Here is a 26006-nt window from a genome sequence, read left to right on the forward strand (position 1 = left end):
TTTAAGGCCCATCCTGCTGCCTATTGGACTTGGGAGTCTTTGTTCAAGGTTTTCTTAAAGTTAACATGCATGTTCATTTGGCAGTTAGGAAGGCAAATGCAATGTTAGCATTCATGTTGAGAGGGCTAGAATACGAAAGCAGAGGTGTATTTCTGAGGCTGTAGCAGGCTTTAGTCAGACCCCATTTGGAGCATTGTGAGCAATTTTGGGCCCCGTATCTAAAGAAGGATGTGGTGGCCTTGAAAAGGGTCCAGAGGAGGTTCACAAGAATGATCCCTGGAATGAAGAGCTTGTCATATGGGGAATGGTTGAGGACCCTGGGTCTGTACTTGTTGGAGTTTAGAAGGATGAGGGGGGAATCTTGTTGAAACTTACGGGATTCTGCGAGGCCTGAATAGAGTGGATGTGGAGAGGCCATTTAAAAACTAGAACCAAAGGGCACAACTTCAGGCTAAAGGGACGATCTCTTAAAACAGAGATGAGGAGGAATTTCTTCAGCCAGAGAGTGGTGAATCTGTGGAATTCTGCTGCAGAAGGCTGTGGAAGCCAGGTCATTGAGTGTCTTGAAGACAGAGATAGGTAAGTTTGATTAATCAGGGGTTATGGGGAAAAGCCAAAAGAATGGGGATGAGAAATATATCAGCCATGATTGAATGGCAGAGCAGACTCGATGGGCCGAGTAGCCTAATTCTGCTCCTATGTCTTATGGTCTTAACCCATCCTTCCATTTTCGATAGTTTATGTACCCAAATCCCTAATTTTCCTTTTTCACTCTGAAGTTTCGCATATAGTGTTGCATGCCCTCCTCTTACTCTTCTTTAAAAATGTATCCCCTTACTGTTCTTTATATTAAACTTGATCTGATGTCTGAAATCTATGCGCTCTCATGGTTTAGAATTCTGGCCATTTTCCCCCAGCAATGAATTGAAGATGATTTTTAATTAGTTTTTAACTGAAAAGGGATAGCTTCCCCTGATAGCCCCATGGTCAGTTGGCCATCCACAGGCAGACAAGTAAGAAGTCTGACAACACCAGGTTTAAGTCCAACCGATTTATTTGATAGTAAACTCACAAGCTTTCGAGGTTAAACTCTTCGTCAGATGAATGGAGAGTTCTGGCCTCAGAGCATATAAAGCACAGACGATTTACAGATTACTGATTAGAATGTGAATCTTTACACCTAACCTGCTATTCAAGTCTTAAAGTGGCCAACAATGTGAGTGGAAGGAGCACTGGTCACAGGTTAAAGAGATAGGTATTGTCTCCAGACAGTACAGTAAGTGAGGTTTTGCAAACCCAGGCAAGTCATGGGGGTTACAGATAGTGCGACGTGAACCCAAGATCCCTGTTGAGACCGTCCTCGTGTGCAAAACTTAGCTATCAGTCTCCACTCAGCGACTCTGCGTTGTCGTGTGTCGTGAAGGCTGCCTTGGAGAATGCTTACCCGAAGGTCATAGGCTGAATGCCCATGACCACTGAAGTGTTCACCAACAGGAAGGGAACAGCCTTGCCTGGTGATTGTCGAGCGATGTTCATTCATCCGTTGTCGTAGCGTATGCATGGTCTCCCCAATGCACCATGCTTCGGGGCATCCCTTCTTGCAACGTATCAGGTAGACAACGTTGGCCGAGTTGCAGGAGTATTTACCGTGTACCTGGTGGATGGTATTCTCGCGTGTGATGATGTCATCCATGTCGATGATCCGGCATGTCTTGCAGACATTGCTGTGGCAGGGTTGTGTGGTATTGTGTCACATTCACAGGCAGACAGGATAGATCACATGTAGTGACACCACTATTCAAGACACAGGCAATAAAAAATAACTGAAAATTATTTGAAACGTTTGGTGTTGATTTTATAGTAACTTTTTCTGAAATGTTCTGTTGCAGCAATAAAATACACCAGGCAAATATTTTTATATTTTTTAAATTTGGCCATGGAATGTGAGCATTGCTAAATTGTCCTTGTGTTAAACTCAGGTTTTACAACATTATCCAATCGACCAAGTTGAATGTGAAGAAAAGGAGAGAAGTTCCAATGTTATAGCACCTTTCTTGACCATGAATGTTAAAAATCTGAAAATATGTGCTAAGAGTCTGTACCAAAAATGCACCATAAATCCCTTAACATTGGCAAATTAGGACTCTGGCAGAGTCAAAATAATTGACAGAGTAAAAGTGATGCAAAGAAAGTATTTTCACTCAGTGGATGGTTAGAGTCTGGAACGATCTTCCTGAGAGAATGATGGAGACGAGTTTAATCGAGGTATTTAAAACAGAATTGGATTGCTATCTGGAAATAAATGTGCAAGGTTACAAATGTGAAAGGGGAGAGATGACTTGGTCGAATGATCTTTCAGAGAGCCAGTGCAGAGTCAATGGGCTGAATGGCCTCTTCACTACAAAGATTCTGTGACTCAGAACCATGCAATGTAAAACATTAACTGGCCTTTTCACTTCAACACTTGAAAAAATTGCTGTGATTAGGCAGAGTCGACATTTTTATGAAAGAAAAATGATGCTTGATCAATCTATTAGGATTTTTGAGCATTCAGCAGAGTGGATAAGGGGAACCCCATGAATCTAGTGCACTTGGATTTTCAGAAGATATTCGATAAGGTGCCCCAATAGATTTAGGGTTTATTAGATTGGGCATAAAATATTAGTATGGATTGATTAATGGACAGAAGAGAGTTCAGTAATGTAACTAGTGAAGTGCCACAAGGGTCAATTTACAATCTGTGTCAATGACTTGGACAGTGTAGTCATATTACTGATGATATAAAGCTGGTTGGTAAACTATGAGGAGAATATAAAGAAGCTGCAAAGGGATATAGGCTGGCAAAGTGTTTGGGCAAAATAGTTGCAGATGGAAAATATTATTCGTAAAAGTTGCTCGGATGAATTTGGGAGCCTATGTCCACAAATTACCGAATGTTATCATACAGTTGCAGCTAGGAAGGCAAATGGTTATGTTCACCTTTATTGCAAGGGGATTGGAATATAGAAGTAAAAGGTCTTGTAATTATATAAGGCTTTGGTGAGACCACATTGGAATACTGTATACAATTACAATCTCTGTGCCAAAGGAAGAATATACTTGTCTTACAGGAGATATCTGAAAGTTCACTAGATTAACTCCTGGGATGGGAGGACAGTCCTGTGGAAAAATTGAGTGGAGTGGACCAATATTTTCTGGGGATTAGAAGAATAAGAAGTAATAAAATTCCTAAAGGATTTGACAGGCAGATACTGAGAGGCTATTTCCTGTGGCTGAATATTGTAGCACCAGGAATCTCAGACTACGGATAAGCGGTCAACTATTTAGTACAGCAATGGGAAGAAATTTCTTCACAAATCTTTGGAAATCCCTATCACAGAGCACAGTGGATGCTAGCTTGAGCATACTCGATAGTGGAGCTTACTCAGGACTAAAATTGATGGATTTTGGGCACTAGGGGAATTGGGCTACACAGGTACTGCAGGAAAGTGAAACTGATGTGAAGCTCAGTTATGAATTTATTGAACGGTGGAGCAGGTCCAAGGGGCTGTATGGCCTAACTCTGCTCCTATTTTTTACGTTGATAAATTATGATGCTACTTATGAATGCATGGAGCCATTTCATTGCTGGTGATGAAACATAAATTAATCATAGAATTAAGAATAAACTTCATGGGTTTAAAAATTGAACTCTCTCTCCCACCTAAGTAAGTTGCAATTGTTGTCCCTTCAGCTGTAAATTTAAATGCAGTGATCACCAAAAGTGTTTCTTATCCTGGTGTCTGTTTAACCATTTGTTTTCTTCCATAGGCATCTGTCTTCTGGAATGGAACAACACCCAGAGCAATTACTTGGAACAAGAATTGATGAGTCTTCACTAATTGAAGGAGTAAGCAACCAAGTACTTCTGACATTAGTTATCACCATTACAATGTTGGGTGGTTTGGCAACATTCTTGTATAGGTGAGATAATATGCTTCTCGAGCAATTTAATTTTAGAATTTGTTGGACATAATTTTATTCAATTTTTAAACTGCTGCCTATTTTTACCACATTTTACGAACATTAAGGTGCACTTGCAGTCTAATAGCGATTTGTAAAGCAAAGTCACCAGTTGAGCAGATTGTACAATTGAACTCAAGCTTACATGTACACTTTCTTTTATGGATATGACTTTGCCTTCATACAGCACCTCCTGACTTTGCCCAGCAACCTTGGCTCCACCCCTTATTTGGACCCCTCGCTTCTCTTCACCCCAACTCCTGAGCCCCACCAATATCAGAAACAATTGTTCATGGAGGAGAAAATCCCATCCATCAAGAGCTGTTCCTGACATTGGCAGGATTAAGGTGCAAGGGTGGGGTGGAAGGAAGCTGCAATTTCTAAAAAAATTGTTCATGGGATGTGGACATCGCTGGCTGGGCCAGCACTTATTAGCCATCCCTGAGGGCAGTTGAGAGACAACCACATTGCTGAGGATCTGGAGTCACATGTAGGTCAGACTAGATAAGGACAACTGATTTTCTTTCCTAAAGGACATTAGTGAACCAGATGGGTTTTTATGACAAATTGACAACGGTTTCATAGTCATCAACAGATTTTTGATTCCAGGTTTACACAGCTATGTTGTCACATCAGTTAAGTTCCAAAGAATCAAAAAAAACCCTGCTTGACTGTCATTGAGCTGGCCTTATGGGGTGTGTCTTCAGCTGGTGATGTCAAATTCACTGGTAATGCACCAGGGCCTTTCCATGTTGGACCCATGCTGCAACCCTGTGAACAAGCTGCCACTGCAGCCTGGGATCGTGCTACTTCACACAGTCAGGCAGTAAATACCATTGCTTCACTAATGACAGTAACATCTGAGCTATTGATTTTAAACAATGCAAGTAATGTGAGAGAATGTTGTGAAATTTGAAGTGGAAATGTGAATAGAGTGTAAGCTGTTGCCAAGTGATAAGTTTAAATGGTGAAGACGGGAAGTAGTTGAATAAGTGGGTTATAGTGGGAAACTTTTAATTTCTTAAGCTGGAGGAAATGATTTTATGTTGATGTGTATAAATATTTATATTAGAATTGGCAGCCTTTTGGATGCTGTGTGCCATATCTACAGAAATAAACTTTTTATGCATTTATGCTATTTTACCACATTTGCAATGTTATTAACAGTATGATGGGGAAATTTTGAGGAGGTTTGTGACTTCAACGTAACATACAGCTAAGATTTTGTTAAAATGTTGGGAGAAGAGCTGCTAGACAAAATAAATAATTTATTTATAGTGAAGATGCGGAGCCAAGGGGATCTTTTGTTATTCAGATATTGGCAATAGAAGCAGTCCAGCAAGAGTAGGTAGAAGACCAGCACAGTGATTTTTTTGAAAAGGTAAAGTGGAGCTTGAGTGAGTAGGTTAAAGTGAGCAGAAATACAAAAAGATCTGTATCTGCAATAAAAATCAAGGGAATAATAACGTTGTGGCTACAGTTCATGAATCCAAATCCTACCATGGCATGTTATGAGATAAAATTCATCAAACCTTGTCATTTGTGGAGCAGCCAAGTGAGTAATGAATCTGAAAGATGATGAATTGTCATAAAAACCCAAATGAGTCACTCAGCTCCTGTGTCACCCTTACCTGGTCTGGTCTACTTATGACTCCAGTTGGCGACTCTTAAAATAATAAGAATAAATGCAATCCTGCCAGCTTTTCCCCTCTAACAAGAGCAATGGTGTTTTCTTTCACAAAGTGATCACTAAAACTATTATTCAGAATAGGGTCTATGCTGTATCAAGCACAACTGAAACTAGTATGATTAAAATATTATTTGCAATGTAAAGAGAAACAACAGGCACAAAATCGGAAAATTAGTTGCGGCAGGATGGTGCAAATCCAGGCATATTACACATAGAAATAAAATTATAGCTCACAGTGACTAACCAACGTATCCAATCCATGCAGCTGTCTACCACCTAAGCAAGCAGATAATCCTAATCATATTTACTTTCCCTGATCCCTTTGATTTTCTTTCATCCACCTATATATACAATCGAATCTTGAATGAATTTTACCAGGCTGATACCGGAGATGAGGGGGTTAGCTTATGAGGAGAGATTAAATAGACTGGCCTGTACTTGTTGGAGTTTAGAAGGCTGAGGTGGGATCTTATAGAGACTTACAAGGTAATGAAGGGGCTTGATAGGATAGAGGTAGAGAGATTCTTCCTGCTTAGAAAGGAAACCAGAACTAGAGGGCACAGCCTCAATAAGGGGAGGGGGGAAGTTTAGAACAGAGTTGAGGAGGAACTTCTTCACTCAAAGGATGGTGAATCTCTGGAATTCTCTGCACATTGAAGTGGTGGAGGCTACCTTGTTGAATATATTTAAGTCACGGGTAGATAGGTTTCTGATATACAAGGGAATTAAGGATTATGGGGAGAAAGCGGGAAAGTGGAACTGATCCACTTAAGATCAGCCATGATCTTATTGAATGGCGGGGCAGGCTCAAAGGGCTAGATGGCCTACTCCTCCAATTTCTGTTTAACCACTGACCCCGGCTGCTCTCTAGAAAGAGCTTTCTCTTGTCTCTGTTCCAAAGCTGACACATTTGATGTTTTGCCAGTAGTCCCTTCCTTTCGATCACTTATCCATTGGAAAGCATCTGCTTTTGGACACCTTGCCCTATATTTACATAATCTTCACCTGACGAAGGAGCAGCATTCCAAAAGCTTACGATTTCAAGTAAACCATTTGGACTGTAACATGGTGTCATGTGATCTTTCATCTTATATAATTTTAAACATCTCAATTAATTAAGTACTTTGATCAATAATGTCTATATGTATTGTCCTAACAAACAGCCTCAATTTTTTCAAGCCTTTGCAATTATAGGCCAAATCAATGGCCAAAATGGACCAGGTTTGGTGGAAACAGGAACAGAATAAACAGGATTATCAGGGGAAATTATACAAAAAGTATAATGTGGTAAATAAGAGTGGATGGCCTCATAAGTAGAAAAAGAGTAGGATAAAAATTGAAAAACATTTTGACAAACTGCATTTTGCATACGTAAGATTTTTCTAAATGAGGCGGAGATCGATTTATAAAAGATTGGCCTTCTATTGAATCTATGATCTTTTCATTATTTTGCTTGTTTGGAGAGTTTATTGGAAAGTTGTCCATTCTATGTACTTTTACTGCATGAATGTTATTTAAGAACTTGATATCTTGTAAAGGCATAACTTGATTTCGGTATCTGAGTGTGATTGTTAGACAGGATTTGCTTTTGGTTGCTGATCACGTTATTCTGCTTACCTAGACCTCAACTAAATTTGAAAACATTTGTGAAGATCTATAATAATAACATGGATCTTTCTAGAACATGTAAAATTTTTACTTTGTGATTTGGTTTGGCTAAGTTTTAATTTCTATTAATTTAGAACGGAGCGCCAGAATATCCATCCTGAGAACCAAGAGCGTGTGAGGGAACTCCGGCAACATCTCCAAAGTGAAGCATTAAATTATCAGGTGAGATTTTTTTTTGTTCACTTAGAAGTTCACCGCATCATTTAATGTTGTTTGTCATCACTATGAAGCAGAAATGTCTCTCGGGGCCAAGTAAGTAAAATCAAAACCAACAACTCAACATGACTTTGAAGATATAGTACTGCACAACTAGTGGTTGCTATACTTTTGGACACTGTTGTTTGGATGAGCTGATATCGGAGGCCTGTCTGATTGTCTGTTTCGGAGAGTGTAATGGATCCCGTGTTAATATTTGAAGAGTGCAAAATTCTCCCAATATCTTTTCCTCAACCACAATCACCCCAAACTAGGTTACTGATAGTTCAGTCATGTGCAGGTTAGCTACTGAGTTAACCTACGTAACAGAAACTTGACATTTTAAAGTAATTCATTAGATGTATCACAATTTTAAATAGCCCAGGAGTGTGAAAGGCAATCCACAAATGCTGTCAGCTGAGTTGAAGTTGATAGCACACTTGCCTCTGAGTCTGATATTTTTTAGAATTGAACTGAGGTCTATCATCTTAAGAGGACATAAGATCCCATAGCAGTATTTCAGAAAAGAACAGAGGAGTTGTCCCCAGTTTCCTGGTCAATATTTCTTTCAGAATCAACATCACAGGAACAGATTATTTGGTCATGATTACAGTCTTTTATGGGAACTTGCTCCTATGTTTCTAACATTACAACAGTGATTACAGTATTGCAATGGCTGCAGAACACTTTGGGATGTCTTGAGGTCATGAAAAAATACTATAGAATTGCAAGTTTCTCTCATCTTCTACAATTCTTTAGTTTTTTTCATCTTTGTTTACCTGGGGATAATTTTTATTCGTTTGATCTTGATATCAGGCAGATAGGTTGATGAGACAGGCAGTCGAGAGATCAAGTGAATTGATGGAGGGATAGAACAGGTGTACCTTTTGACTTCCACATTAAATAATTGACTGCTGTCACCCTGGAATACCCTTGTGCTTCACAATCGTAACTTTTATTCCTGCTCCGTGCTTCAAACCCCCAATCGCACTGGCAACTTAACCATAGTGGAAGCAGCTCCAGCCCAATTTACCATTTCAATCTGGAGAGCTTTGCTGGGCCATCTGCTTAGTGCCCTGCAATTTGCCTGTTGAATTTTAAATGAAGCTTCAGCCTCAAAAGCATGGAGACCACCTTCACTATCAGAAAGGACAGCCAAACAATGAGCTTCTCTCTAGCTGTTCAAAATGAACTGCAACATATTTGAGCCAAACAGCCTTTGGAAACCTGGATTATTTAACTTAATTTTTTTTCCTTTTGTTACAGGATGAATTTGGAAGGGATAGGCCCCAATTCTACACTGATATGTCCTGTCCAGTCTGTTTACAGCAAGCTGCGTTTCCTGTTGAAACCAACTGTGGTCACCTCTTCTGTGGTATGTCATTATTACATTGAAATAAAAACAAGAGGACTTTACATTAATTCAGGCAGTTTTTCCATTTGAATTTCAATCAGTTGAGATGAATTTATACAGTTGGATTTATGCAAATAATCGTGAATTTATGAAAATCGGTTTAAATCAGTTAATTGGACCTATTTAGAAGTGAGTTGATTAGGTCTTATGAAATTAACCTATTCCTTTTTCTGTTGAGTATAGTCTGTTTAACTCCATACATGTCAAGTAAAAATCACTCGGGATATCAATTTTTATTAAAACACTTAATTATTCAACATGCTGACTTGCTAAAGAAATTTGAGTTGTTTGCCTCGTTTGCTATGATCCCAGAAGCCTGGTTTCGTCCCCTACCCCCCATTATTATACCAAATGATGTTATCAGCTTATACCTGCAACAATTTGCCATACAAAAAATTTGCAAACCTAAATTTGCAAGAACAATTCTAACTAAAGGCAGAAACCATTACGCGGCATGTAAATTATAGCTTATTATTGATGGATGAGTTCTCTCCCCATATGAGTGGTAGCATTAGACAAATCTTACATTCAAGGCCCTGGTCCAAACTTGAGTACCATTGCTGACAAAGGACGAACTTTCCTTAAAATATTCCTCTATCTTTGCTTTTTGGTAATGGATTATATTTGAATTGCATTCCTGGCTGCTATCACTGAGCTGCTTTTTGCATGCATTCAGAGAGAGGCAGATTTGATGTGGTCAGCAGTGGCAAGCAAATGGTTTTTATTTCCTTACCAGTGAGCACCTGTGTAAAATTGCATGTTTGCTCTGTCAGTCTGCATTGTTTTGTTTCTGAACTACATGAAATTCTAATTGCTGTCCTAAAACTGATACCTGTATTCAGGTGAACTAAGATTGACATATGTCGATATGAAGGCTAGACTTTTGTATAGCAGATAAGTTAACCACTTATAGACAATCTGCTGGATATGTCAAAAGTCTGAATAAAAATAGGAAGTGCTGGGAATAGTCAGCAGTTTAGGTGGCATCTGTGAAGAGAATTACCGCTTCAGGTCATTCTTTCTCTGTCTCCACAGGTATCACCTGACCTGAATATTTTCATTTCAGACTTCCAGCTTTGCAGGATTTTGGTTTTATGTTAAATGTTTGGTTAATTCAGTTTATTGTTGATTAACCCAACTTTTTAGTAAAGGTCCTTTATTCAAAGTCCTCAGGCCGATTGCATTTCAGTTTTTGGCTTCTACGTATAGACCTAGGCCTGCTTGCATAACAATAACCAAAGCCCAGGCTAACTGTAGTCTAAAATAAATAAAATGGTTAGGAAAGTAAGATGTACCTCTGAATAATCAATACATGGTACCTGTAATAAATTCCTACACCCGGCACCATCTGTGATTCTGCTTGTTGGAAAGGTTTGCACAGTAAACAGTGCTGACAAACAATTAGACTTTCCATGCTAAAGGCCAAGTGTGGTTATTCGGTTCATGTTGGGTCACGTTGGCTCAGGTTAAAGACTTCTGTGCTAAAAGCTGGATGCAGTCAGCGAGGTTGGTGTCAGCTCACATTATTCCATCCCACAATAGTCCTGTTGGCCTCCTCGGATGTAAGTTCAGTGAATCTCCATCTGTAGACGTGATATGCACTCCCTCTTGGGTTGTCTGTCTGGATAGATCTATTTTGCGCGTCGGCAGCTTCAGTTGACCTACAGCTAGTTCAAATTTTGTTCCCCTTAATTTCATGGATGCTCTGTTAGCTGCGAGTGATGCACTTACCTTTATAATTAACTGGATTTTTAAATGTCAAAAAATCAGATGCATTGAAAGATGGGAAGTAATCTCTTAATCATAGACTCCAAGTGTGCCAGGCACTAATATAAGATAGTCAGTTGAATATCTGAGTTGGCCCTTATGAAGTACTCTTCTGCCCACCAATACTAAAGAAAATCAACCAGAGTACCTTGAGCAGCACAGTTCTCCTTACTTTCTCCTTTATGGAATCATAGAATTCCTAAAACGCAGAAGGAGGCCATTTAGCCCATCAAGTCTGCATCAACCACAATCTCACCCAGACCATATCCCCATAACCCCACATATTTACCCTACTAGTCCCCTAACACTAGTGTCAATTTAGCATGGTCAATGAACCTAACCCGCACATCTTTGGACTGAGAAGAAACCAAAGCACCCAGAAGTGAGAATGTGCAAACTCCACACAGACGGTGACCCGAAGTCTGAATTGAACCCGGGTCCCTGGTGCTGTGAGGCAGCAGTGCTAATCACTGTGTCACCCTGCCACCCTTTAATGCTAAAATGCTTATTTTGCTGTTCTAAAGTATTTTGCAGCATCAGAAAAATTTATAGCACAGTTTGCAAATCAAAATTGAATGAAATTGCTGAATGAATTTAATTGAAATGGTGTATTTTGCCTCAGAAAAGGAAGAATTTGCATTTACATAGTGCTTTCATGGCCTTAGGGTATTACAAAATGTTTTATAGCAATCAAGTACTTCTGAAGTTTAGTCAGTATTATAATGGAGGGAAACAAAGTAAACAATTTGCACACAAGTATTCCACCGTGATGATTGAGCGATAAGTATTAACCAGGAGAGCAGGGAGAATTCCCTTGCCCTTTAAAGTGATGTCATGGGATGTTTTGCATTCATATGACATACAGGGTTGCTCATTTGAAAGACTTGGCTAGTGCATGATGTACCATATGATGCCTGACTACAAATGTGAGTTAATGCATTTTGGAAGGCCTAACACAGATAGGAAGTATACAGTAAATGGCACAACCCTTAAGAGTATTGATAGGCAAAATGATCTGGGTGTACAGGTACGCATGTCACAAAGTGTCAATGCAGGTGGAGAAGGTAGTCAAGGCATAGGGCATGGTTGCCTTCATCAGCCAGGGTATTGAGTTTAAAAATTGGCAAGTCATGTTGACGCTTTATAGATCCTTAGTGAGACTGCGTTTGGAAGTGTGTTCAATTCTGGTCACCACACTACCAGAAGGATGCGGAGGCATTGGAGAGGATACAGAAAAGATTTACCAGGTTGTTGCCTGGTATGGAAGGCATTAGCTATGAGGAGAGGTTGGAGAAACTTGGTTTGCCTCACTGGAGCAACGGAGGTTAAGGGCAGACCACCTAAAAGCCTTCAAGATTATGAGAAGCATCGACAGACTGGATAGACAGAAGCTTTTTCCCAGGGTGGAAGAGTCAATTATTAGGGGGCATAGGTTTAAGGTGTGAGGGGCAAGTTTTAAAAGAGATGTACGAGGCAGATTATTTACACAGAGTGGTAGGTGCCTGGAACTCGTTGCTGGGGGGGTAGTGGAAGCGGATAAGGTAGTGACTTTTAAGGGGCATCTTGGCAAGTTAATGAATGAGTGGAATAGAAGGATATGGTCCCCTGAAGCATAGGGAGTTTTAGTTAAGTCAGGCAGCATGGTCGGTGCAGGCTTGGAGGGCTGAAGGACCTGTTCCTGTGCTGTAATTTTCTTTGTTCTTCAGGGTTTCATTAAAACTCTTAGCATCTTGGACTGTGCCTTATGAGTTGTATGGAATTGACCTATCCTGCTGATCACCATAAGGATTATGTAATATTTTGTGTGGTCCTTGGGGAATTATTGAGTTTGCTTTTTCCACCCTTTTGGAGATAGTAATTTCCATGCTGGGGGGGTGTGTGGGGGGGTGGTGGTTCTGTGATGCTGGGATGGTTTTGCAATCTCCTCCAATAGTGAAAAGACGTTTACTTAGTTGGAATTTTATGCTGAGCTGGATATCTTTGTCACAGATAGCAGATTTGATATCAACAGCCTTGCCTTTTTGTAGGCGCTCAACTGAGGTGTAAAGGTGAAGTCATGGTGACCTGAAGGCAAAGTTCATCTTAACCTTAACACATGAATGCCATAGTTATGGAAACTAATGATCGTTACAAATTGAAGATTCTGATGATGTTGATATTTGCAACAGATACGCATGTATCTCTCTTGTTTTTCCTTCCATTTCAAGGATGTGGTGCATTCTCTATTGATTCTGACCAAGCACAGATATTTTGTGTATATGGTATGGATAGTTATCAGAGACATTTCATCAAGCTTTCTGAGTTACATCATTAGATTGTAGCAACTAATTAAAAATTGTTGATGGCTTTGCTCTGCATTTATTCATGTAGTTTTATCCTGGCTTCAATGGCTTATTTATGTTCCCACTACCAGAAATGATGCGGTGTGCAAGGGAGTTATGGTGTGGGTAGAGTTTTGGGATTGGTTTTTACTGTTAGGAACTTTGCACTGTGTTAGATAAAAAGTAGTTTACCAAAAATTTGAGGGTGTAAGTAAAAGACTAGCAACTTGTGCTTGTACATAGAATCCCTATAGTGCAGAAAGAGGCCAGTTGGCTCATCAAGTCTGCATCAACTCTCCGAAAGAGCACTCCACTCAGGCCCTCCCATGCCTTATTCTCTCAACCCTCATATGTACCTCGCTAATCCCCCTACCGAGACATCTTGGGACATTAAGAGGCAATTTAGCATGGCCAATCCACTTAACCAGCACACCTTTGCTTTGTGGGAGGAAACTGAAGCACCCAGAAAAAAACTCAAGGGGAAAATGTGCAAACTCCATGCAGACAGTGACCCAAGTCTGGAATCAGACCTGGATCCCTGGTGCTGTGAGGCAACAGTGCTAACCACTATACCAAAAAAAATTAATATTCAATGCATACCAAATAGTGAGAGTCTTAGTAGAGAAACATAGATTCGAAAGCATAGATATATAATCTTTAGCGGTGATAATGCAAATTAAAATGGGACAACATTTCTACTGAGCATTTTTAATATTTAAAACAGAAAAGTTAAAACGGGTGTGCTGTAAATTGTTGGGTCAGGCTATAAATGAAGGCAGTTTTCTTGTGCAGTGATAGGAAGGAAATCAAGGAACAGAAAATGTATTTTAATTGGTGACTTTTAACAAATCATAAGTTAGGAATACTGAATGCTGCAGGAATCTGGGTTCATAAAATATGTTAGGCTGCTTCATGATCAGGTGAGTTAAAGTAGTGCAGTTCTTGAGCAGGCAATGACCCACATAATATTCAGAAAATGAGGTTGTGGCCTCTCTAGGGGAGGACAGCAACCACAATGATCCAAGCTCAATATGATCTGGGATTTAGAAATGCAGAAAACCAGAAATCAAGGATATAATTTTAAATTGCTAACTCAAGGGGATGATGGGACTTAAACAGATTGATTGAAATGGATTGTTTAACATGCTCTTGTCGAGGAAAAGGTGAATACTAAAGCCAAACAGCTGAGCACGAAGGATGGTTTAGACTGGGAAACCTAGTCCATTCCCATCGACCAAGCAAGAATTAATGGTGAGATAGGGAAAAAAATTAACACACACATTCTGCAGAGCATGACGCAGGACTCTGGGATAAAAGTCAGAACATGTTACAAGAGCTTCAGAGGGTTAAAGGAAAAACCTGGTAATGATTGCTTTGTATTTGCGACTGCAATTCTTTTAATGTCATAATCAGGCTATCAGGGAAGGGATGCAAGCAGGGCCAAAGCTGAGATTAATATACTGTTCTTCCATCACAGGATGCATTAAGGAAGTGATAAATAATGGAAACAGACTACTGTGAATTGGGTCTATTTCCCCAATGCATTGAATTCAGAATCCTTGTGTTCTCACTTATAACCTCACCCCACCATCCCTCTGCAACCTTTTCCACTCTTCTATCTTCTCTTGCATCCTTTGGTCCTCAGATTCTGGAACCCTTTCGTTCCCCTAAAATTAATAGCTATTTTATACTTCAATGTGGGACTTTTTGCTTAAACCCTTTTCCTTTTCTGACCCTTCTCAGAATCAACATCTTCTGTCAGGCTTTCAGTTGCCTTATCTCACTCACTCCCATGGATCCATATTCTTTTAGCCATTTTCCTTTCTTTGCCCTTGAATAAAATGCCTTAGAACATTTTCTATACTAAGGGAACTATATGAGTGTAAGTCGTTGTTGTCTTAAGGTATTAAAGATGATGGTTCTGATTTGGGACTTAAAAATAGTACTGATATAAATAATGAAGCAGCTTAGCAGTACTTTCAAAAAGGCATTTGAAGCATTTATAAGTTGCATTGTGTTGATTAGTCTGGAATTGTCCACTATACCATGTCCACCACTTGACTGTGCAACACAGTGTTAATTGCTTTCTCTGCAAGTGGTACAAAAACATTTGGCTTGGAAGATATGGAAGTTAGCCAGTGCAGCAAATGATGAGTGAAACAAGGCCAGTCTCAAAGATTTTAGTGTCTCGCATTTAAACATCTGTTTCATCCTGCTGAATATAAAATTTGACGATCAACAAATCTAGCTATGAACTTGATAAATTTGGAAGAGTTAGTGCCAATGCACTAACTTTGTTATATTCTTGAATATGTATTCCTTTAATTTAGGGAATGGGATTCAACTGCTTAGTTGTCTTCAGTTAGTTTATGACTGGACCTACATTAGCAAAGCGAGAAATTGATAACTGTTAAAAACTCCTAGCTAACCCTTCCTCATAGATTGTGTATAACCTGTTTAATTCGATCCTTATTGCCAAGATGTAGAAAATCAGCATCGAGGTTAACGTGTTCAGCTATCCTAATCTCCTGCTTAATTTGGAACTTTCAGGAAGAGTGTTCAATTTGACACCATCAGTACTGACAACATAGTAACTTTAAAATTAATAACTTATTCTATGATTAATCTTCTGTTTAAAAATATTAAAGATTTTGTATCCAATTGCAGAAGCATCACAAAACTGTGAGAATAGGCCACTTGGCTAAATGGGGGGAAAAACAGTAGAGAAACCAAAATATTTAATGTTTCAAAAAATTTTAATTGTACTTTTGTGAGATTCTGCCCTTTAGCCATTTGAAATCACATCCTCATTGATCTTTTATCAGCTGAAAACAGCTGTTGCAATTCCCTCTGATCCTTGTGCATGGAAAAGATACAAGAAACATCAGCACAATAACTGTTGCATTCTTGTGCTTAACGTATTGGTGACTGTTTTTTGTACAGTAGTATTCTAATAGAATTGCATCAAAAAAATTTAGACAACTATTTTGAAGAACAGTTATATTTTTAATCATAAGTAACAGTTATAAATACATCTACCTTCCAATTTCCAAGCCGATTGGATTACTTTCTGTTGAAAGTAAAACTAAATGTTAATTTTGAAATGTGAAGAGAGCAAGTATGCTATTGTATATGCAGTCTGATACCAGATTCTGTAAGGAGCAAATGAAGGTGCAGGATGCAGATAAACCACTTGCATGCATATTAAAGTCAATAGTGATTAATGGATGTAAAATGCTTTGGGATGACCTGAGGATGTGAAAGGCGAAGCAATGCAAGTTTGATTTTTTTCTTCTTGTATGATTTACCGCCCCCCACCGGCTGCCAGGCCACCTCCCTCCCCTCCCCCCCACAACCAAAGGCCAGCATCCAAGTTAATAACACGTAGCTGTGAATTTGCTGGTGGGGAAGACAAACACATTACCAATAAGGAAGATTTAATTTTTGGCTACCATGGAAGTTAAAAAAAATAGTAGAAATAGTCTTATGAAACACCTTTTTTTTTTGTTCCCCTTAGGTACCTGTATTGTTGCATATTGGACATATGGCACTTGGTTGGGAGCAGTTAATTGTCCCATTTGCAGACAAATGGTAAGACAAAGCCATTAAATTATAATTCAGGATACAAAATTGATTACAAATGGTTTTACATGCTAGAAATAGAAATATTACCAAAATATTTTCTACATTTTCAGCAAGGGAAGGTTTTAGTTTGATTAAATAATTTCATTAAAGCAGTGGTTTTGTTAAATGGTGTCAATTTATGTAATCGATATATTTAATAAAGGATTGGCAGAGTGCTTCATCCACAATAGGCATTTTATTTACTTGTTGTACCAATCCTGACAATAGGAGTCATTATCAATATTACACATAAAATAGTCAGGGAAGGTAATTCGTTTAACAGGCAGGTGGTGAGGTGGTATAAAGAGCAGGAAGAGGATCTCGAAGTGATTAAGCTTGGAGGGGCCAGTGGCTGAGATGGGAGGGAAATTGCAGAGTGACTTAATGATCTAAAGCATTTGCATTGATGAATTGAGAGACAAATAAACCTATAAGCTCTTTGTACATGGCCTCAGAGGATTACCCTGAGGATTCCAAAGTAATCCTGAAGTAATGGCAGGGTTTGATTGAGGAGACTAAAATTGTACTAGATTTAATGTAGTTGGTCTAGATGGCAGGTACAGCCGAGTATGCAGTACTTGGATTTAAGAGGTTAAATTTGTAAATTGCAGCTGTGACTGAAGTGTTGAGAATCATAACATTGAAAACATGAATGGTAGCCAAGGTGTCATGCCCAATATAGAACAGGCTTCTCTATCTGAGGTGCTGTTAAAAGTTAATATAGGCTCAACAGTATCTCTTGGTTTTTGTATTCTATAAACTAGAGATGAAACCTAAAATTCCATTACCCAACTAAAAGAATTGCAACAGGAAAAGAAAGTAACTATTTGAAGATTTGTAATATTTAGCTGATACAAAAGGGATTTCTGCTTATAATAAACAGTAATAGTCCAAATATGCTATTTTTATGTAGAACTGATCCTCTTCTATTCAAGAATCAGCCACAAAAATGCCTCTGTTTTTGGTCTGTGTTCTTCCAGTTGCGAATCAATTGAACCTTATGCCACTGCCTCTACTCCAGCTTGGTCTTCATATCTTGAGCTCCTAATTTACCCATTTCCCAACTTTGTTGCATTTGATGGTCCACTGATATGCATTCCTTATTCACTATATACACTAATTCACCAACCTTACTACTTTATTTCCCACCCCATCTCCCACATTACGTGTAAGCAATACCAAAGACGATCTATTGTTTCTAAATAAATTGTAACTATTTTTAATTCTGAATACACTTTTGTCCCTATTTCCCTCTGTCTCTTGTTCTCTATTTTCGTTTTCTAATTTTTATTAATTTTTCTGAGTAACTGAGGAACACATGAAGCTAGCTGTTTCACACTGCTATGCAGTAGCAATACAAATGGTGTTCACCACTGACAGGTTGCAAACATCAAGCCAAAAACACTTTCTGCCTATCTCTGAAATGAATACTGTGATATATAAATTTCAGTACCAGCGTGATGCTAGGTGTATAGGCTCCCAAAGACTGGCAGACCGCATCAAGTAGATGTCCCTTCCACTGTTTTTAACCGGCAAGGTACAGAACATACCCAACCAGCTCATGTTTGCAAAACTCAAGTGTCCCAGTTTACATGTGATACTGTAATTGGACAACATTTGCTAAATAATTCTGGTGCTAAAAATTACGCTGATAACCAATTTAAGATTGTTGGTCAGACCCACAGGTAGTGCATTTGTGTGTACTGGAAGCACATGCATTAATACACAGTGCAAACAGAATAAGTACATGCATTGTGTCTGTTTCAGCTATGTAAAATAAGTGAGAGCTCTCACTTATTTTACATAGCTGAAACAGACACAATGGTTCATTCATCAGGGCAATGGCTTGACCAATTGGAGCCAAGCTATCTCATTTAAATTTTCAAACAATGCTTGGCAATTAACTGTCAGTCACCATTAACAGTCCATTTTCCATAGCACACCTTTATCAATTAGTCCATTTACCAACCAATCAGCACTCTATTCTCCTACAGTTTGAAGTTGTATTTTCTTTTGTGATTATCCTGATAGGTGCAAGATGAAAAACTTGGACAAAATGTCTTTTTGCAGCAATACTCAAGTTCTGTACTACCAACTGACTAGTTTTAGAACATAAGAAATAGGGGCAGGAGTAGGCTATCTAGCCCTTCGAGCCTGCCCCGCCATTCAATAAGATCATGGCTGATCTGTCGTGGCTCAGTTCCACTTTCCCGCCCTCTCCCCATAACCCTTAATCCCCTCGCTTATCAAAAACCCATCAACCCGCGTCTTAAAAATATTTAGTGAGGCAGCCTCCACCACTTCAACGGGCAGAGAATTCCAGAGATTCACCACCCTTTGAGTGAAGAAGTTCCTCCTCAACTCCGTTCTAAACCCCCCCCCCCCCCCCCCCGCTTTATCTTGAGGCTGTGCCCCCTAGTCCTACTGTCCTTTCTGAGTGGGAAGAGTCTCTCCACCTCTATCCTATCCATCTCATTCATCATCTCATATGTCTCAATGAGATCTCCCCTCATTCTTCTAAACTCTAACGAGTATAAGCCTAGTTTATTCAGCCTCTCCTCCTAGTTCAATCCCCTCAACTCCGGCATCAGCCTAGTAAACCTCCTCTGCACTCCCTCCAAGGCCAAAATATCCTTGCGTAAGTGCGGCGACCAAAACTGCACACAGTACTCCAGCTGCGGCCTCACCAGTGCCCTATGCAGCTGCAGCAAGACCTCCCTACTTTTATATTCAATCCCCCTCACTATGAAGGCCAGCATTCCATTAGCCTTCCTGACCACCTGCAGGCTGGGTTTTTGCGACTCATGCACAAGGACCCCGAGGTCCCTCTGCACCGTCGCCTGCTCCAGTTTTTCTCCACGTAAGTAATAATCCTTCCTACCATTATTCCTACCAAAGTGGACCACCTCGCACTTGCCAACATTAAATTCCATTTGCCAGTTCCTGGCCCATTCGCCCAGCCTATCTAGATCCTTCTGTAGACTCTCCACACCCTCCGCACAATTTGCCGTTCCACCAATCTTGGTGTCATCAGCAAATTTCGACACCCTACACTCGGTTCCCTCCTCCAGATCATCTATATAAATGGTAAATAGCTGAGGCCCCAGCACCGACCCCTGGGGCACTCCACTAGTCACCAACCACCAATCCGAATAGCACCCATTGACCTCCACACTCTGCCTCCTATTTGACAGCCAATCCTCTATCCACGCTAACACCCTACCCCCAACTCCATGCCCCCTTACCTTCTGCAATAACCTCTTGTGAGGTACCTTGTCAAACGCCTTCTGAAAATCAAGAAAGACCACATAAGAACATAATAAGAACATAAGAAATAGGAGTAGGCTAACTAGCCCTTCGAGCCTGCCCCGCCATTCAACAAGATCATGGCTGATCTGCCGTGGCTCAGTTCCACATTCCCGTCCTCTCCCCATAACCCTCAATCCCCTCTCTTATCAAAAACCCATCAACCCGCGTCTTAAAAATATTTAGCGAGGTAGCCTCCACCACTTCAACGGGCAGAGAATTCCAGAGATTCACCACCCTTTGAGTGAAGAAGTTCCTCCTCAACTCCGTTCTAAACCGCCCCCCCTTTATCTTGAGGCTGTGCCCCCTAGTCCTGCTATCCTTTCTGAGCGGGAAGAGTCTCTCCACCTCTATCCTATCCATCCCATTCATCATCTTATACGTCTCAATGAGATCTCCCCTCATTCTTCTAAACTCTAACGAGTACAAGCCTAATCTATTCAGCCTCTCCTCATAGCTCAACCCCCTCAACTCCGGCATCAGCCTAGTAAACCTCCTCTGCACTCCTTCCAAGGCCAAAATATCCTTGCGTAAGTACAGCGCCCAAAACTGCACACAGTACTCCAGCTGCGGCCTCACCAATGCCCTATACAGCCGCAGCAAGACCTCCCTACTTTTATATTCAATCCCCCTCGCTATGAAGGCCAGCATCCCATTCGCCTTCCTGACCACCTGCAAGCTGGGTTTTTGCGACTCATGCACAAGGACTCCGAGGTCCCTCTGCACTGTCGCCTGCTGCAGTTTTTCTCCACGTAAGTAATAATCCTTCCTACCATTATTCCTACCAAAGTGGACCACCTCGCACTTGCCAACATTAAATTCCATTTGCCATTTCCTGGCCCATTCGCCCAGCCTATCTAGATCCTTCTGTAGACTCTCCCCACCCTCCGCACGATTTGCCTTTCCACCAATCTTGGTGTCATCAGCAAATTTCGACACCCTACACTCGGTTCCCTCCTCCAGATCATCTATATAAATGGTAAATAGCTGAGGCCCCAGCACCGACCCCTGGGGCACTCCACTAGTCACCATCCGCCAATCCGAATAGCACCCGTTGACCCCCACTCTCTGCCTCCTATTTGACAACCAGTCCTCTATCCACGCTAACACCCTACCCCCAACTCCATGCCCCCTGACCTTCTGCAATAACCTCTTGTGAGGTACCTTGTCAAACGCCTTCTAAAAATCAAGAAAGACCACATCCACCGGCTCTCCTCTATCCACCGCCCTAGACACATCCTCATAGAACTCCAGTAAATTTGTCAGACACGACTTCCCTTTAACGAAACCGTGCTGCGTCTGCTCTATCAAGCAATTCCCCTCAAGATGCCTCGCTATTTCCTCCTTGATGACGGATTCTAACATTTTACCTACAACAGACGTTAAACTAACCGGCCTATAATTCCCTGCCTTTTGCCTGCCACCCTTCTTAAACAACGGCGTAACATTAGCCGTTTTCCAATCTTCCGGCACTTCCCCGGAATCCAGCGACGTTTGGAAAATAACCACCAAGGCACCCACTATCACCTCCGCCATTTCTTTCAGAACCCTTGGATGCATTCCATCCGGTCCTGGGGACTTGTCCACAATCAGTCCCTCCAGCCTGTCGAGCACCGCCTCTCTGTTAACAATAATGTCATTGAGACCCTCCTGTCCTACCATCTTTCCATCGCTAATACCTGGCAAATTATTCACGTCCTCCTCCGTGAAGACTGAAACAAAAAAAGTTATTCAAGGCCTCAGCCATTTCCCCATCCCCTACCACTAAGTCCCCCCTCTCATCCTCTAAGGGTCCAACGTTCACCCTAGCCAGCCTCTTCCTTTTTATATATTTATAAAAACTCTTGCTATCCTTTTTTATATTAAGTGCCATCCCAGCTTCATAGTTTCTTCTACCCTTCTTTATCAACTTCTTTGTCAATCTTTGTTGACTTTTAAACCTCTCCCAATCATCTTCTCGCCCACTACTCTTAGCTACTCTAACCGCCTCTGCTTTTAACTTAACACTTTCCTTCACCTCCTTCGTTATCCACGGCTTATTACATCTCCTCCAATGGTCCTTTTTAACCATCGGAATAAATTTCTGCTGAGCACCAAGAAAGTTCTCCTTAAAGATCCTCCACTGCTCCTCAGCAGACCTACCTTCCAACGCGCTCCCCCAGTCAACATTTGCCAATTCTTCTCTCATCCTTCCGTATTCCCCTCTGTTCAAACAAAGGACGCGTGTCCGGGAACCCACTTTCTCCTCCTCCATCTGCACCAGAAACTCCTCCGTACAATGATCACTCTCCCCAAGAGGATCCTTCACCACAAGGTCCCTAATTCTACCTGCCTCGTTACATTACTTTCATGAAAACTTAATTTACAATCCTTTTCAATTTCCTTCCTCTTCAAAAATTATTTGGAAATCTTTAGTTTTTCTCGCATGATTCTTTTTGAAAGTAAAACCAAGCTTCTTTTTGCACACAATGGATTTTAGTCACCTGAAAAATAGCTTTAAGGGCTGTTTTCTTCAGCCAGTTGAAATTCCAGACGTTGAAGGTTGACTCAGATGTGATCAGATCAGTATTTCATACTTTTTACCTATCTTACCATGAGAAAGAGACCAAATTGGATTACCCATTAGTGTTACCCTCTCTCTTTTAATGGCTCCCATATGTATATATTTTTCCACGGTGCTACAAGGGTTAAACTGAGAACAGTGTCGTAATAAAGGAGTGGAAACCTAAAGGAGAAACCTTGCTCTATATTTACTAGTAATTTTCAGGAAAGAACATCTAACTTGCTAGAAAGGAAAATTGATTTGTTGCAAATGCCAAAGGCATAATCTACTCAGTTTTCTCATCACTGCCAGTTTATTTCTAAGTGCCAAGTTTCCACCTTGCTCCATCTGCTGAAATGTAAAATAAATTTTCCGCTTTTAAACTCATGAGCTGGAAATACACTTGGTGAAAGAGAAACAAAATACTGCCAAAGTGAGTGAGTTGGTACTATTTGTCAATTCAACCAAATTTGATTTTTTTCAAAATAAAACACTTGCTTTTATTTAGCATCTTTCATGACTTCAGGATGTCCCAAAGCACTTCACAGCCAATGAAGTGCTTTTGAATTGTAGTTTCTGTTGTAATGTAGGAAACCCAGCAGACCACCTGTGCAGAGGAAGCTTCCCACAAACAGAAATATGATCATGCCCAGATAATCTCCTTTGGTACTGATGACTTAGATCCAAATATTGGCCAGGGCACCAGGGAAAACTCCTCCAGTGCTATTACAAGTGGTGCTGTGAGTTCTTTTACATCAACCTAAGAGGGCATAAATTTTACCGTGCAGAAGGAGGCCATTTAGCCCAATGAGCCTGCACTGACGACAGTCCCACCCAGGCCCTATCGCTGTATTTACCCTGCTAATCCCCCTGACACTAGGGTTAATTTAGCATGGTAAAGCAACCTAACCTGGACATCTTTGGACTGTGGGAGAAAAACCAAAACACCTGGAGGAAATACATGCACACTCCACACAGACAATCCCACAAGGCTGGAATTGAACCTGGGTCCCTGCTGCTGAGAGGCATGACGTGAAGATGCTGGCGTTGGACTGAGGTAAGTAAAGTAAGAAGTCTCTCAACACCAGGTTAAAGTCCAACGGGTTTTTTTGGTAGCACAAGCCACGAGCTTTCGGAGTGCTGCCCCTTCATCAGGTAAGTGGGAGTTGTGTTCACAAACAAGGCGTATATAGACACAAACTCAATTTACAAGATAATGGTTGGAATGCGAGTCTTTACAGGTAATCAAGTCTTAAAAGTATAGACAAGGTGAGTGGAGAGAGGATTAAGTACAGGTTAAAGAGATGTGTATTGTCTCCAGCCAGGACAGTTAGTGAGATTTTGCATCCCAGGCAAGTCGTGGGGGGTACACAAAGTGCGACATGAACCCAAGATCCTGGTTGAGGCTGTCCTCGTGTGTGGAACCGGTTTCTGCTCAGCAATTCTGTGTTCTTGTGCGTCGTGAAGGTTACATTGGAGAACGTTTACCCGAAGATCAGAGGCTGAATGCCCCTGCCAGCTGAAGTTTCCCCAACAGGAAGAGAACATTCCTGCCTGGTGATTATCGAGCAGTGTTCATTCATCTGTTGATGTAGCAATGTACCATGCCTCAGGACACCCTTTCCTGCAGCGATTCAGGTAGACGATGTTAGCCAAGTTGCTAGAGTATGTAACGTGTATCTGAATGATGGTGTTATCATGATAGCATCTGTGTCGTTGATCCGGCACATCTTGTCGAGGTTGCTGTGGCAGGGTTATGTGGTGTTGTGGCCACTGTTCTCCTGAAGGCTGGGTAATTTGCTGCGGACAGTGGTTTGTTTGAGGTGGTGCAATTGTTTGAAGGCAAGAAGTGGGTATTTGGGGATGGCCTTGGCAGGATGTTTGTCCTCATCGATGAACGTTGAAGGCTTCGGAGAAGATGTTGTACTGCCACACAGGTGAGGTCTTTCTCATCCAAAAGACTGCAACTCTGACATACAGCACTTTATTAGTACCGAATTGTTGTCAGCCAGAATAGTCCCATATCTTTAATTGTTTTTATTGTGGTGAGTATAAACTGATGTATTCAAGGTCAAAAGCGATGAAAATGATTATTAAGCAATGAAAGTAACTCCTGCAAAAGGACATCCGTTAATTGCCCTACAATTTTGTTGTGTTCTCCCCGCACTAAATCAAGAGATGACTGAAGAATGGAGATTGCATATTTCAACATGGATGGGTAGGACACCTCAAATTAAAGTGACTTCTCTTTTTCCAAAGAAATTAGAGGCAGGCAATGCCACTATGGAACAAAAAGAATGAAATAATTCCTACACAATCACATTTGTGCTTATTTTTAAAACATATTTTGAAAAGGCACCCAAAACCCTGTCCAAACCAAATCAGCTGCTTAGTTTTTTGCTGTCAGCCAACCAAAGCTGCAAAGGGAGGCCTCAGAGCTCATGGTGGGCTTTCATTCTGCGCCCAGCAAATTAACACTGGAATTATTCAACAGCAACATGGACAGCAGTCAACTGCAGCTTCAAACACAGACAACAGTAGTTGCCCAACAAAAGCCATCAAGAAAATTGAACCAGAAATTTAAGTCAATTCAGTCAGTATGCATTTCTGTGGGTCATTGTCACTTAGGATTAGTATTAGAAAAAGTAATTCACACACGTGTGTTACAATATGGACTGCTTCTTGCAAAGTGACTAAGTATACTTAAGTGGTATGGAGAAAAGATAGTTCATTGCATTTGATGTGGAGATGCCAGTATTGGTCTGGGGTGGGCATTGTAAGAAGTGTCACAACACCAGGTTAAAGTCCAACAGGTTTGTTTGGAATCATGAGCTTTCAGAGCACTACTGCTTTCTCAGGTGAGCGCTGTTCCTTCCTCACCTGAGGAAGAAGCAGCACTCCAAAAGCTTGTGATTCCAAATAAACTCATTGCACTTGCACAGGTATAGTGGGTTGAGGGGCTTCCTCTTATGTTGAACTTACTACAATTCCATAAACACTACTTTTACTTGGGAGTTTGACTTTATTAGCTATATTTCAAAACACATGATTCACCTGTGTGATGGAGTATTGTGTCATATGTGGCTGCAATAGGTCTTGAATTAAAAACAAGGCTGTTTTACTTTCTGACTATAAGACAAACTTTATGCAACCTTTGAGCAAACTTGCGCACCCATGTCCAAAGAGGATTGATACATTGAATATTAATTATACTATTGAACATAGTATTATGAATTATATTAAAGGACAAATTAAGAGTCTAAAAAATAAGCCAGGGACAAGATATAATGAGATTTATTACCCAGAAAAGTTCTTGCTCTCCTGATATCTCTCCATTCAAACATCATCATCAATTTGCAATCTTTGTAAAACTGGCTAGCTGTGCCCTAAAATCTGCACACTAAATAGTTGCATGCTGGAAGTTTAGGCAAAGTATCTTTTCCCTCACGTTTCATTTTGTTGATGTTTGCTGCTCAT

At 40.6% G+C, this 26006-nt stretch overlaps 1 protein-coding gene across 1 annotated transcript in view; it reads left to right on the forward strand.

Moving 5' to 3' along the window:
* rnf170 (ring finger protein 170) overlaps positions 1-26006 on the forward strand; it is a 42467-nt gene that overhangs the window by 5325 nt on the left and 11136 nt on the right. The window contains exons 2-5 of the mRNA XM_080195023.1: positions 3811-3963; positions 7435-7522; positions 8822-8930; positions 16575-16648. Of these exons, the coding sequence (XP_080051149.1) occupies positions 3827-3963; positions 7435-7522; positions 8822-8930; positions 16575-16648 (408 nt within the window). The 5' untranslated portion in view covers positions 3811-3826. The remainder of the gene's footprint in view (positions 1-3810; positions 3964-7434; positions 7523-8821; positions 8931-16574; positions 16649-26006) is intronic.

This window comes from Carcharhinus amblyrhynchos, chromosome 1 (genome assembly GCF_965287045.1).
Source record: "Carcharhinus amblyrhynchos chromosome 1, sCarAmb.v2.hapA, whole genome shotgun sequence".
NCBI lineage: Eukaryota > Metazoa > Chordata > Chondrichthyes > Carcharhiniformes > Carcharhinidae > Carcharhinus > Carcharhinus amblyrhynchos.